Consider the following 15950-nt stretch of genomic DNA (forward strand, 5'->3'; position numbering starts at 1 on the left):
TGTCGATCTCCAACTGGGGTAGGAACTCCAACTCACAACACAAAATCCTACATATATCTCTGAAGATAAATATGTAATTAATTGTTTTGTGGATACAGTTAAATAAAATGTGATTTCATTTGAATTTAATTATTTTTATGAAATTTTTCTTTCTTTTATAATAAGTATTAATTTTATAAGTTGATATATCATAATGTAAGGTTGTTTTTTATTCAACAAAATAAAATAATTTGTTGGTAAAATAGTTTATTTGGCTTCGAAATAACAAACTGTTTAATACTATGAATAAATACAGTGAAGCCCCAATTATCCGGATTAATGAGTGCCAGATTTGATTGCTTTTGAATTTATACAGCGAATTGTAATCAAATTAAAACTTGCTTAAGGTTAATTTGCGAAACCAAATTGAAATCAAGAACACCTTCATTTTTTCTTTTCCCGATAACTGTTTGGATATTTGGCAACCCGGATCGCTGGAGTTCGGATAAACAGAATCCTACTGGATTTTTCAATAAAAATTATGCTTATTGTTGTACTTTTAATAAGATTCAAAATAATTTACAGTCATTATATCTAAAATTTGGTATTGTACAATAAATATTGAAGTGGCTTCTTTTAATTATTATTAATTTCACAAATCATTGCGTAAACCATGTAACAGCATTAGGTCATAAAAATAGCATTCGATTGATAGTGATAACCAACTATTGCCAACATGAAATAATGTGGAGGCTTTCACCGCATATTTGTATTGTATTTATTTAAGATAGTTGTACAAATAAAATTTGAACACCTAGTTATACCTTAATTAATAAACAATATAAATACAAAATTAATTTCAAAAACAAAACATTGTTATAAAATCCAGACGCTCTAAAAAAAGCGTTCTATATAAAAAACAACAGAGGAAAATACAGATCTGTGTGTGGAATAGAATCTTAATCGAGGACGGGTTTATTTTTACTCGGTTGCTACTCAAGTAAAAATCTCGAATAAGAAAATCCAGTGAGGATAAGTCCGCCCTGTAGTATAATGGTTAAAGCATTCGCCCACCACGTTTGAAGTCCCGGGTTCGATTGCTGGCGGGGTCATCACGAAATATTTATTTTAAAGATGGTTTTACATTGCAATATTTCACTGCCCCTGGATTGGCATTTTAAGCGTAATATTAATTACACTACCATCACCAACAGATGATTATGATACTCTGCATTTGGTGTTCCGACGCAAAGCTCCATGCCCCATTCTAGTGGCCTTCTAAGAAGAGAAGATGAAGGACTGATCGGTTGTTGAGTAACATCGACATGTTATTATTCAGTAAATGGACTTGACATGTAATATTTGTCGATAGAGCAATATTTGAACTGTGATGTTAGAACAATACGAGATATTGTCCAAAAACTATCAAGTTTCTTGACTTTTAGTTCTCACAGAGTTGTAGATAAATAAAAAACAATAAACTGAAGTAAAAAGGCTGCATTGATAGAACTGACCCCAGGTGGTAATCGATGAATGCTATTCTTTGTTGAAGCGAGTCTTCAGTGTTTACATTTCAACTTGGTATTCCTTTTCCAACAGTTTGATTACTGCGGCATTCAGCTCCTGACTCCTGAGATTCAATTGTTTTTCTCTCAGCTCACAGCATTTCCGTGGCACCCGAATGCCGCAAGATTTCAACTGGATTGCCTAAAAAACAAAGATAAAAATCGATCTCAATTCAAATTGAACCCCAAGAAAGATTCTCCTGTAGCAGAGTGGTGTCAAACTAGAATAATTTGTCAAACATGGTAATCCATTCTACTACAATTACCCAGGTTTAAAAACTGCTCGGATGATTCATTGTTGTTTTTGTCACTGTATATCATTGTTTATTTTGCTTTGTTTCAATTTTATTTTCTTGAACAAAGATTATTGTGCATGAAAAAAATGCATGTTTTTTTGGTTATATGTTTAAATTGGCTCTGTGTACCATTAAGTATTTTTACCAGGGTAAAATTATAATTATTGTATTATTTAATAAAATTATTTATTTATTTACGGACTTATACAGTCCATTGAACAATGGCAAACACACTTTAATCCATACAGCTACAATTGAAATAAAATACAACTAAAGAAAATTAAAGCTAGGACAAAAAAAATACTACCATGTGACAAGATCTGGTCTATCTCAGTGACTGTTTAAATCTAGAAAGACTAACACCAAAGCAGTCCAGATCTTGTCTCTATTTGACAATGCGACACAATCGGGACATTGGTGCATGTTAAGTAAATAACAGCATTGATCGATACTATTCCTGGCCGATTAACTTTCGTTCCCATCCTTCCTTTGACCCATCCTTATGGTACCTACCTAACATCAAGATAGAAGATATTAAAAATTAGAAGATTCGGATTTAGAACAAAAACAAAACAACATTTTTGACTTGACATAAAATCGGATAAAAGATGGTTGGAATCATCGCGCGTCGTGGAAAACATTGTCTCATTTTATAGTTCATTTTAAGATCCAGTGCCAGAAATTAAAGAACTTTCAGATTATATTAAAGGTAGGTATTCATTCCATATTCCTATCCTTTCTCAAATATTTCCCAATTCACAAAACTGAATGAAATTCGATTTTCATTTACAGTCCGCCTTTTCGTTAACAGTGCATGCAAGCCATAGTTTATGCTGTGTTGATCAAGGAGCAGCACATTATTATTTCGCAGCCGGTGGATCGGAACATTAAATGCCACCAGTAACGATGGTCCATCAATTAAGCCATTTAGTAAATTAAACATAAATATGGAGTCAATGTTATTTCTACGTTTTTGTACAATTGAGATTTTTATCATTGACTCCATTTCTCCGTAAGTCTAGTCTCCCCTTTCGAGGCAAATCATCCATGCTGATTTTCTAAGCAGACAATGTTGCACCGATTCGATATGATAATCCGGCCTACATAGAAGGGAGACCAGATCGCGGAGGCATATTTTTAAGGAGGAAAACAAGTGAGCAATAGAGAGCTTTAACTATGAACGTAATATGAATGAATGAATGGTCAGCGCAAATGCCTACCATGCAAGGGGTCTCGGGTTCGTTTCCAAACATGGTTAATATGAAATATTGATTTAAAATGGTGTTTTCACACTAGAATATCTGTAAGACTGATCATCTTTATGTAACAAAAATGATCAAGAATGGTGTACCCATGCAGTACCCTATGCACCATTATGTGCGTAAAGGGAATAATAATGATGATGATAAATACTAATGTAGATCCTTACACTTTGTTATTTATATAAATATTTAAATACAACAGTATAGATAGAACACGTAGCACAATAAAACAAAAATAAAGCCGTTTCAACGGGTACCGTATAGCAAGCAGGAGCAGATTCAGATAATTAAAAAATGGTTTTGTTTTAAATTTTACTAGATATTGTAAAACTTTTATCTGGTTTTTGTGATTATATCAAGTTATATATTCTCAAGTATAGATATTCTCTTACAAATTAGATTTAAGTGATTTAAGAAACTTGTGCATTTGTAATTTTACATCCTATTCCCAAGAGTATTTTAGGAAAAAAATCATTGCGCGACAAGCATTTTATGATGATTATTTGCACGTTTTGGACACAAACTCAAATTTTTTTAAAAAATAAAATGAAAGTTCGTCAATAGAACAATGTATAAGTTCATAAATTAAGTAAAAACAAATTACATGTTGGTAATTGACTAATTGTAATATAACTAAATTTGGTAATTGAACTAAAATAACATTTATTCATGATACTTTTCAGAAATTTTTCAATTCGCATGTCCATTCTTATATTTAGATTCACATCTAACGTACTCACGTACTCTAAAACTGATTAGTCGGCCTCGTAGTGTAATGGTCAGAGCATTTGCCTACCATGCGAGAGGTCTCGGGTTCGATTCCCGACATGGTTTAATATGAAATATTGATTTTGTCTTTAGATTTAGTGGGTAACAAATTCTTGGACGTATTTTTTTAATTATAAAACAAACGCTGCTCTGCAGCACTGAAACTGAAAATATTTTTTTTCACCCTAGAATATTTCATAGCCCCTAGACTGGTACCTGAAGCGTAAGACTGATCATCTTACCACCATGTAACAAAAAACGACCAAGATACGCTACGATTGTTGTACCAATGCAGTGCCCTTTGCACCATTAGATGCGAAAAGGGTATGATGATGATGATAAAAACTGATTAAATTTTTTGAAAGCTATATATTATGTGTTGCAAGATGCAATACCAAACATTGTTGATTTCACAATGCCCTTTTTATGTTCTTATGATTTGTCCAAATATTTCAATTTCCAAGGCCATTTCCAACGAGTTCCAAATGACTAATTTATCTGAAATTGTTCAAAATTATTATTTAAGATAAAAGGAAAAATAATACTTTACCCTCAAGAAAGCATCCTCTTGAAGCAGCTTTTCGAATATATCAATGCTGGCTTTGGAGGCGGAAGCTACAGATGCCATTGCGATAGCTCGGTCGTCAGGGTCTTCAGACTCCGCAAGACGAGTGAGGACTGACACCATTTCTTGAGGAATTTCGGACTTCGGGTCATTCAGCAGCTTGCCAAAGTTGTCTGACATCGGGCAAGGTTCACCCATTTCCTAAGAATTCAAAACGATAAGTGTATTCACAGCAAAAGAAGATGTGAATTTTTTTCTCTTTATTGATTTAGTTCTTTGACCAAAATATAATAATCCCGATCGAAATACTTGTTTTTTCAGTTCAGTGCCACGCAGTGGCATAAAACAAATTTGACTAAATCATTGTTATTTTTAGATTCCACTAACCCCATACACATGATGGTTATCAGTGAATTTCTGTACTGGTAATTACAATCAATAATTAACGCGTTCGTGGTTATGCCAGCTTTTGATCGTAGTTATCCAGAAAACAGCCAGCCATAGAAAAGTGAAACTGAGATAACAGCACTTTTGTGAAACAGGTGAGTAATCGAATCTAAACAACAGTTGGAATGTTTTTTACTTTGACAAATGATGAATAATGCATGCATTCGTCTTTCTTGTAATACAAAGAAGAATTTAGTTACGTATATGACAAGATTTTATCAGTTTTTGAGTCTGGCTAAGATGTGCATTTTGCAGAAAACAGCCAGCTCTAGTAAAACTCTGATGAGTGTCATGACATTATGTATTAGTTATATTATTTTATGCTTACTTTAGTTTTCTTATTTAATCGTTCAGAACCACTTAATCAATTTTAATGATGATAATTAAATTATGTTTTAAAGGAATTTTAGTGATTTTTTTAAGTCTGGCTAATTCCACAACAAAAAATATGCATTTCGCAAAAAACGGCCAGGAATGGAACCTCATACAAACTCAGAATGTATGAGGTGACATTCATTTTCATGACATTTTGACATCGTGGTATTTTCTGAAGGTGATTATTACAGTTTTTTTTTTGCATGAAAACTTCCTGGCTGTTTTAAGCAGAACATAGAATTGACCTTCCTGAACGTGATAACGTATTTTTAACCTCGTGTCTCGTGTGTAATGGTCAGTGCGTTTGCCTACCATTCAAGAGTCTCGGGTTCGATTCCCGATAAGATTGATATGAAATATTTATGAAAAAGGGTGTTTTCACACTAGAATATTTCATAGTCCCTGGACTGGTACCTGAAACGTAAGACTCATCATTTTACCTTCATGTAACAAAAATGATCAAGGTACGCTGAAATTGGTGTACCGATGCAGTGCCCTATGCACCATTAGGTGCGGAAAGGGTATAATGAATGAATGATGAACGTGATAAAACTAAAATCTTTTTTTTATTTTTATAAGTTGCTGCGTGGTTGCTTTTTGCATAACTACGTTTAATTGTGTCTCTCTTTTCGGATATGATGGCTAAGCTGCCATTATAAACAAAAAAGCAGTTATTTGCCATTGTAATATTTTGATTTATGACACTTTAGAGATACGATTACATATATTTTATGAAAAACGGAAATAATCACAAGTAAAAACACAGTATGACAATTGAACGTAATATACAGAAAGCACAGCCAGCAGTGAAACTGAGATAATAGCCATTTTGTGAAAAGAGTGAATTATAAAATCTATACAATAGTTTGAATGTTTTTGACTTTAACAAACGATAAACAATGAATACATAAGTTTTTTTTAAATATTACAAACAAGAATCTTATTATGTATTTGACCAGTTCAAAAGATTTTTAAAGTACTATAAGATTTTTCTAGTTTTGTGGGTGTTGAGAAAAATTGAGAAATGCCGTTTTTGTGATCGACACCTTTTTCCAGAGGTGACTAATACAGTTTTTTATATGAAAGCGGTCTGGCTGTTTTTAGCAGAACATAGAATCGACCTTACTGCACCCGATAACATCAATATCTCATTTTTTCAAAATTGTGGCTTTCTGCAATAACTACGATCAATTGTTTCTAAAGCACAAAACCTGTGTGTGTCATATCTACTCTACTCTGAGTTTTTGCTAATGTTATTAAATAGGTAATCAAGAAAATGAACAAAATATATTACCATTTGCTTTGGCGTCTCAACGGGACATCCTGCGGCAACTAGTCCAACGTAGGTGGAATAATTAGTAGCGCTGTTACACAAAGATCCATACATCTTGATGGTGTCCTTAAATTTTTCAGGGACGTTAGACGGTGCAACTGTTTCATTGACGAGCTGAAAATATATAAGGCAAACTTGTAGATGTATGAAATTAGATAGAAGCCCCTGCGCACAAAGATGGTGAAAAAATGGTAAATGAAAATAAATATTGCGAAGGTGAATGACGAACGCAATTAAGAAAGACATGTCATGATCAGATAATCGTAAACCTCTAGACTGGCCATGTCAGTGCATAATTGAATGAAATGTTGTTTAAAAACATTTTTCGTTTATTACTATGCCATATTTCTGTGTACATTTATGAACAAGCTACGTGCACGTTAGGGTAGGCCGATATTTTCTTTTCCGAATTTTTAAATGAAAGGGGTCTAAAAAGTTGCCTTCTGGATCACTCGGAATGCAAAAAATATTAAAAAAAATATTTGATACTACTTTTGGCCCTCAACTAGAGCTTGAAGTTTTAGAAAAAGTCAATTTTTTGCACTAAACCGGCTGTCATTTCGTATTTAAGTAAGAAAATCAGTCCAATTAAATGTTTTTATGTGAATTAAACCTTATTAAATAAGCATCTAAGGGCGTGAGTTGCACTTTATTTTGTAATAAATGGGTAGCATTGTTTTAATGCACCATTGTTTTCGTCAATATTAGCCAGGCGCTCAACGGAATCAGTTCCGCGGAGTGTAAACTTTTTACATTTCCGTAGTTTTAAAACATATTTGAATTTGTAATGTGATTCGGTTATATCTTTACTAACAAAAAATAATTTTATCAATATAGATAATTAACCAAATGTTTAGGAAGTTGTAATCTTCAAACCTCGGTTGAGGGCCAAAAGTAGAATGGAATATTTTAAAAAATAATTTTTACATTTAACGGGATCCAAAATGCAACTTTTTAGAGCCCTTTTACTTTGATGTCTAAAAAAATAAAAAACTTAATACATCATCGGCCCACTCTAATACACGTGTAAAGTTAGCTTGATTAGAATGACATTTGTCAGAAAAAGTGACGACATAACTTTGTAGTAACGCCTAAGGAGTTATTTATATTGACAATTGACAATTGACGCACAAAAAATCATTCGTATATGGCGTGTCAATTAATTTTTTTAATACAACGCTTGATTGATTGATTGAACATAAATATATAAAATCAGTTTTAAAACTAAAAAAAAACTAAAATAAACCCAATTATTAACGACGTTCTTACAAGGTTACATCATTTAGCAAAAACGTTAGAGATGGGACTAATTGATCAATTTAAATTGATTGAATAAAAAAACCATTTGATGTTGTTCATGAAAAAAAGTATAAATGTCTTTTTTTTTGGTGAATAATACACACACTAATAAGTACACACTAAAATAGGCTTGTTTTTGCGTTTTTATATCAATTTTCGGAAACAGAGTTTCATGATTGCATGAAAAAACTGATAAAATCGATTTGACCAGTGCTCAGTAATTTCTCATCACTAATTATATTACTTTGACAGCTGTCATTTTGATCAAGCTATATTTTAAGGAGTATATTAAGTTATTTGTGTAAGTACCGAAACAACTTCAAACTAAACAAATGTCAAGAAGTTATAATATATATGACTTAATTACATTTCCATAAATGCAAGACGGATGAACTCCCGAAGACAGCCCAGCGATATGGTCAATAGCCCACAGTGATTGCGCCATAAGCAATGCATTGAGCCTTTCGTCGCTGACGCTCAGCAGGCTCATTATGGTTGCGGCGAATTCTTCAACCAGAGGACTCATTTTGTTTGGGAGAGTCCATAGACTTATGACACACAGTCTGGAAAAAAGGTAAGGTATGAATCAAGCAACTAAAAAAATATTTATTGCTTATTTATTAAAGTTTTGGACAATAATTAAACATGGAGTCAGAAGTGATCAAAAAGTCAAAATAAACTGTTTATAAATAAATGTTTAATAAACCAGCGGACCTGACAGACGTTGTCCTGCTCAAACATTGGATTGCCTGCTATGAGCTGATTCACCAAACGTATTTTTGACATTCGAATTTTCGATAAACTATGCATATATTTAAGTTCAACATTTCAATTTTTTCGTTTCGTGATTGGGTGATTTTCTGTTGCCCAAAGCAAAATATAAAAAGCGCAATATCACCAAAAATCCAGTAAAAAGAAATAAATGGGCAGAAATTATAAAGAATTTAAGGAGAGAATCTGGTTGACATCCACAAAAAATTAATGCTGTTTGTAAACATTTAGAATCATTTTTTTATGCCCAAAAAAACAACATCCTTCCATTTTTTGTATGTGTATTCTCCTCGAATGCAACGATTATAGATCGATGAATAAAACATTTATACTCTTAACTTCGTTTTTACATATTAGGTTGAAGATTTTAATATCTATAAACACTCGCAGCGCAAAGATCTACATTTCTCTGAAAACCGCACATAATTCAGTTAAGCCGTTTCGTGGGAGTTAAGTGACATCACACGTACAGAAGGATTATTTATATATATATTATTTTTTTAAACACGTAATTATTATAAATATGTCATTGGATGAAAAAAACAATGCAAAGTAAAATTGTGCTCAATTCGTTTATTTTTAATAAGCCAATGTTTATAATGTTACCCTCAAACAAGAACAACGTCCTATGTATACTTATTATTCCTAAAAACTGACGTTCAATTTTTTATCTTAAATCAACCAAGAACTGAATTCTTTTCCTGCGTCATGAATGTAGACTCCAATAAGGTACATATAAAACGGATTGCTTCTATAACATTCTACGCGGCATCGTAGCTTGGGTCACGAGCGCCCCTGGAAACAATTTTGCGCCCCCCAATACTTATTTTCTAAGAAGAGAAAGAGAAAATAAGGCTGTGGGTCTGCAAAGTGCGCCCCTCTGAGGGTTGCACCCCTGTCACCCGCCCGCGTGGCCAGCTCCTAGCCGTGACGCTAATTCTTCATGATGAGAAAAAGAATGCAACGGTTCAGGTAAGAAGTTTGGAAGGATACAGGGAGAGGATCCAGGATACAAGAGGCATGATGGAAAATTAGTTTTTATTGGGTTTTGCCATAGGTTTTTCCCAAATCTACTAGATATACGGTGTAAAAATATGATTTGAACATACTAAAACCAAATCGAGTGAGTGCAGCTTTCTGATTTTATGTACTTTTGAGTTATTATTGTTTTTTATTATGCTTTTTACTGTATTTTTAAAACTATTTTTCTCTCATTTAACTTTAAAGCTTAACTATATTATGTCACTAGGGTTAACCGGACAATATTTATACTCGTATATGACATATATATTGTACAGCACGAAAATGACAAATACTTAGATAGAGCTAATTAACTTATATACAAAATATATATTATATAGCACTTAATGCCGCTGCTTTTAATAATTATTTACTTCAAATTTATTTCAACAGAGAGGGAAAAAGTTTTTGAGATGGGAATATGGAAGTCTAGGCATTTACAGGGCTTATGACCTGTCTTCCATATTCCCATCTTAAAAACTTTTTCCCTCTCTGTTGAAATAAATTTGAATACGAACAACTCCAAAGGGAGGAAATCCAGCCAGTCAAGCCAGCAAGCATTTGGACATAATCAAACATTGTTGAATTATTTACTTCCTGAAATTCCTAAAACAGCATTTTTAAATTCTGTTCTAGTACCTATCATTATTTAAAAACTCACAATTTATTTATACAGTGTTACAGTGAAACGATTGATTTTGTACGTGAAATAAAAATTTCCCGTGAAGCTAAAGATCCTTTTTGCAAAAGCACGAAATAACCTCCCAGAAATGTTCTATCTCTGTTGTAACGTTTACAGTCTTTTTGACTAGTTTTAACATATTACAGTAATTTATTTAGTTTCTAACAATGAAAAAAGTCCTGATTTAACATAAGAAACTCCCAGCTAGTCGAGAACCGAAAACCATTTAATTATGTAAACAAAACCACATGCAATAGACCAAATCAATAAACCCCTTAAATAGTGGAATCCAGTCTTTGTTGACAATCATTTTTACACACTAAAAGGCGTTATTGAATAAATTTTAATTGGGTTGCACTTACTCTTTCCCGTAATAATTACATTGCGAAACAGGGCATCGGTGTTTTGAGCTCTTCGAGGAGTTGACACCGACCAACAAGGCCTATAAAATAAAATAAAATATTATATGGTGTCCACACCCCGTGAGGTAACGTCTGAAAATAGTTTTCTATTTTTATGCTTCTTCTTAGATGACAATGAAAGTTTGTCAGTAGTCACGAAAACTGTTTATATCGTACGTATCTGTACGGAAAGTTTCCGGGTGCGAAATAAATTAAGTATTCAATACAAGAAATGCTGGAAAGTACTATATTCATTTATTTAATTATTTATTAATTAATTTAAAATTACACTTGTTTAAATTTAAATGAAGTTATTAATAAGTTATTAAGGCTTTTTAGGCTGTGCCCGTGTCAAGCCAAAATAATTAACAAGAACAAATACATAGTAAAACTATTTAGATTAAATTATAATGACATGTGATGCAATAGAATAACAATCCAGAAAAACAAAGTAAAAGTAATAAATAATAAAATTCTAAAGAATACAATGTAAAAAAGAAAATCAGATATAAATATTAAAACATAAATTAAGATTTGTAATGATAATAAAAAAATGGTAGTATCATTAAAATCAATAGAAAAAGAATAAATATAAAACCATAATTGAAATGATAATTGAGATATGGTTTTTAGAAACTCACTCTATACTATAATAAGAAATAGGATTTATAAATAATATGCCAAATAAGAATGAATTCAAAATTAAATAATACAAAAATACATAATGAAAAAACGTTAAAATATCTACTAAAAATGTATATATACAAGGTTCTAGAACAAAACAAAAAAGAAGTCTACTTTTGCCTTTTGACTTTTGAATAAAATAATATCTGATAAATCAAGGAAATGAGTGTTTTATATTTTTTGGGAATTAATTAAAAAAATACATATCCATATGAATTTTTCTGTTTGAATAATGTGTATGAAAAATAAAACAAATATATTTTTTTAAATTTCAAATCACTAAAAATATTGAATTAAATGTTTTTTCGTCCTTCTGATTTAACACAGGCATCAATTAACACGAATCAGGGCAACTCAGAACAATTTGTATCATAAGGATTAAAGATGTATAAATATATCAGGGATGCTGGGTCTATCTTCTGTTGAATACAAACATCTATATCGGAAAGTAGAGTGTCTTTAAAAAGAGTGAATCAATAAAAAAATAAATAATTGTATACAAGGCCTTACTTATAAACCTGGTGTAAAGTTACGTCTAGGCATGGGAGTACCATCCTTACCATTGTGGTAGAATAAATATGGTATTCCCATCCTAATTTTACCACTATGCCCAGGCGTAACATTATACCAGGTTTATAAGTAAGGCCTAATAAGTATCAGTTAAGTAATAAAAATAAATACATTTTTTTTTTAAAGGAATAACCCGCTATTATAATTGACATTACAGATAAATATTTTCCTTTTTGGGTAATACCGGTGTGTTGGATTTTTTCCGACGATTCGGCTACCATTGCGGAGCCATCTTCAGGGTAAACTGAGTGAACTTCGGGGTAGCCGAAACGTCGGAACAAATCCATCTCACACAAGGTATCACCCAAAAAAGAAAAATGTTATTAACAGTGATCGTGAAAACCTTCGCACCTATTTATTACATTACAGGTTTCGTAAATGTCATTTTGCAATGTTGATAGGATCAGTCTTGTATATACAAATCTTTATAAAATAGGTTAGGAGATGTATATTATATTCTAAAGGGTTCAATTTTATACTCTCATGTAGGCAATGAATGATTGTTCTAGGGACCAACTATGCAACATTATGTTGTCATTCAAACTTATAAAACTCGTAAATTCACAAATGGACAAAAATTATATTTTGGCATTTTATGTTTACAATTTTTACGAGTTCTACAAGTCAGGCCGACGATATGGTATCTACTATCTACATAAAACTGCTCATCCAACCCCTATTAATGTAATTTATTGATGTATATTAAATGTTTGATATTTCAAAGTATTTGCTAAAGATGAGAAAGAACTCGAAAACATGATAAACGAAGTTAATACAGCATCCCTGAAAATAGGCTTGAAAATGAATGCTTCAAAAACTAAAGTACTGAGTGATGCAAACCAATCATGTAACGTCTTAGTAAATGGAGAAATAATTGAAAATATTGAAAGTTATAAATGCTTAGGACATGAAATAAAGCTCGGCAAAGATAATCAAGAGGTAGAAATAGAAAGAAGGCGAGGTTTAGCATGGGCCGCCTTTGGTAAGCTCTCATTTATCCTAAAAAGTATTTAATTTACTTAAAGAAGAAACTTTTTTATGCTTGTGTCTCCCTGTACTGACATATGACTGTGAAACTTTTGTGTTCACGAAAAAAAAATTACACAAAATATCAGTGACACAGAGAGCCATGGAAAGGAGAATGCTGGGTATTTCGTTGAGAGACAGAAAAACCAATACATGGATTAGAGCGGGAACAAAGATCACCGATGTGGTCCATAGGGCTTCCAACCAGAAATGGAGCTGGGCTGGTCATATAGCCAAAATCACAGACTCTAGATGGACCAAAAAAGTCCTGGAATGGCGACCCAGAACGGGTAGAAGAAGTGTCGGCAGGCCTCAGAAAAGGTGGTCTGATGACATAAGATGAGTTGCAGGAAGTGGTTGGATGCGGTTGGCTCAGGATAGGGAAATATGGAGACTAAAGGGGGAGGCCTATGTTCAACATTGAACAAGAGACGGCTGATGATGATGATGATGATTTCAAAGTATTATAACACTCGAGTGGTCACTTACATTAACAGAGATACAGACCCATCAGTTCCTTATTATTACGAGACTCGGAGTTCCAATAGCTATCTGATTTCCCGACAAACGGTTAGAACTTCTTTAGTACAGAGATAATACTCCACGAAAGCTGTATAATATGTATTGCTAATGCCAAAACCGTGGACATGTTGTAAGAGCCATAAGCCAAAGAAGTTACTGACTACTTTCCTTAGTGAAATTGGTCGCGGAGAGTCTGAGGGGTTGATGATGGCCGATAAATGGCCACACAATACATGTTCATATTATTTGTTTTTTTTTGTTAATTGAAATTTGGAGATCTTTATTACTTTTACTATGTAACTCCATCATTTTATAAAAATGGTGTTTCAAATTAGTTTTTGTATTTGATTAATTTATTTTATTGGGTAAACAAACAGTACCTATGTACAAAATAAATTGACTATTTCTTTGTATATTAGTGTGGGACACCCATGCACATACCAAAAAAATGTTTACACTTAAGACATTAATTTAATTTAAGTTAAATATAAAAAATGTAAAAGATAAGAAATGAAAAAGACGTATAGAATAATCAAATAAATTATTATCTGCCTCTCTCAATACTTCTATTTCTATGACTTTTGACTGAAATTTACATATATTGTCATGAAAAATATTAGCCTCGGTAAATCTATTGATATATTGCTCCTATATTTTAGGTATTGTAGATTGTTTTAAATAGTTCGTTGATGGGTTGTCTGTGTAAAACAAAAGATTATGTCATGTCGGTCTAAAGACCAAAAGACAAAATCTAGGTCTCTAGACCGACAAGACAAAATCCATGCCATCTATGGTACACGAAATGGAAGTCTTTTAAGTAGATTATTTTGGATTTTTGAGTTTGTATTGATTACTGTTTTTTTTATAGTGGTTGTCTTAGAATGAGGTTAGACAGTCAAAGCAACTTTATATTAATGTATTTGTTTAAATGATTTTTTTATTCATTATATACACGGCTTAAGCCAATTACAACAGTTACATGAAGAAACATAAATGCAAGAAACTAAACAAAAAGAACATAAAACTATGTAGCAAAGTCAAACAAGAGAAATACAATAATAGTATACAATATATTCATCAAAACGAAAGACTTAAGACTTTGAGCTAAATTATGCCGATTGACTAATCTACACATTCTCGACATTGGGGCATAAAAACAAAAGTTGCTCTTAGAAGATTTAATAAATAGCAGATTTTGACTTCTGGTGACATGGTTGGGAACATAAAAAGAAATTCATTGCAACAGATGGGACATCACTTATAGCATTAAGTATTTTGAGAATACATATTTTATGTTAATGATATGATAAGTAAATAAAATAGTTCGATTTTTCTTACCAGCGTAACCGTTGCAAGAACCATGGACTGTCTTCCGAACATCTTGAATGACTGCCTTCCTCTAGAACTTTCCGAGTATATAAAGATGAATAAAACTATGTGTCAATATTGACACACCATCCCATAATTGCATAATTAACTGTTTACGACAGTTATTACGAATATTATGTCAACTTAGCTTTTAATCGACTTTCAGTTAATTGCCTTTTTAATGTTTCTATTGATCTTGTACCGGAGTGGAATTTTGCTTAATTTGACATACCTAATAAGATGATAAACTAGTATAGTAATGAAACGGATAGCGATTTGGCTGGATATCGGATATCGGGCGAGCCCTTCAGTCTGGTAACTGGATATCCTTCTGAGTGTCTAATAAAACAATAACGTACTGATGATAAAGAACGAACTTAAAGATATTGGGATTGATTTAGACTCAAAACTACTTTTTGAATCGCATATCAATAAAATTACCTCCAAAGCATTGAGCATGTTAGGTTTCATAATTCGAATGAGTAAACACTTTGATAATCCAAAAGCCCTAATATCATTATATTACGCTTGATTTTTTTCAAGAAAATGTATTTTTTAGTTTTTAAAAAATCTTTTTTTATTTACGGGTTAAAATCGGGGGTAAATATTAAATAACGTTTTATGAAAAAAAGACAGTTTTTCAAACAATGAGGGTTATTTCATTTTCTTCAACAACGGTCGATATCAAAAAATCTATTTATCGCTATGGAAAAAATACGATAACCCTTTATTCTATGTCGACATAGCGTCGTTATTGTTTTAATTTGAATTCATTTTTCCCCTAGGAATTTTCCCAAGGGAGTGAGAGGTTTTTCGAGATGAAAATAGCCTTATTTCTCATTTCTTTAGCTATTTCTATGCATAAAATCACTCAGATCGGTTACCCCGTTGCGACATTACTGAAACACAAACAAACAGACAAACACACTTCCGCATTTATAATATTGGTGTGAAAGTATGGATATCTACATAATTTATTCTTACATCTATCATATAACTATTCATCTTATTCCAATA

The 15950-nt window shown here is 32.2% G+C and overlaps 1 protein-coding gene across 1 annotated transcript; it reads right to left on the bottom strand.

Annotated features, from left to right (window-relative positions):
* Positions 1-229: 229 nt before the first annotated feature.
* On the bottom strand, positions 230-14956 carry LOC148280494 (uncharacterized). Its single transcript, XM_088228288.1, has 6 exons — positions 14904-14956; positions 10725-10804; positions 8257-8452; positions 6552-6704; positions 4421-4636; positions 230-1686 (listed from the first exon to the last, which is right to left on the bottom strand). Exons 1-6 carry the CDS (start codon positions 14943-14945, stop codon positions 1546-1548), a joined length of 828 nt encoding a protein of 275 aa, XP_088084414.1. The 5' UTR covers positions 14946-14956; the 3' UTR covers positions 230-1545.
* Between the last annotated feature and the right edge of the window lie 994 nt (positions 14957-15950).

The sequence above is a fragment of the Micrasema longulum genome, unplaced genomic scaffold, assembly GCF_059751315.1.
Source record: "Micrasema longulum isolate JH-2025_06_02 unplaced genomic scaffold, ASM5975131v1 h1tg000575l, whole genome shotgun sequence".
NCBI lineage: Eukaryota > Metazoa > Arthropoda > Insecta > Trichoptera > Brachycentridae > Micrasema > Micrasema longulum.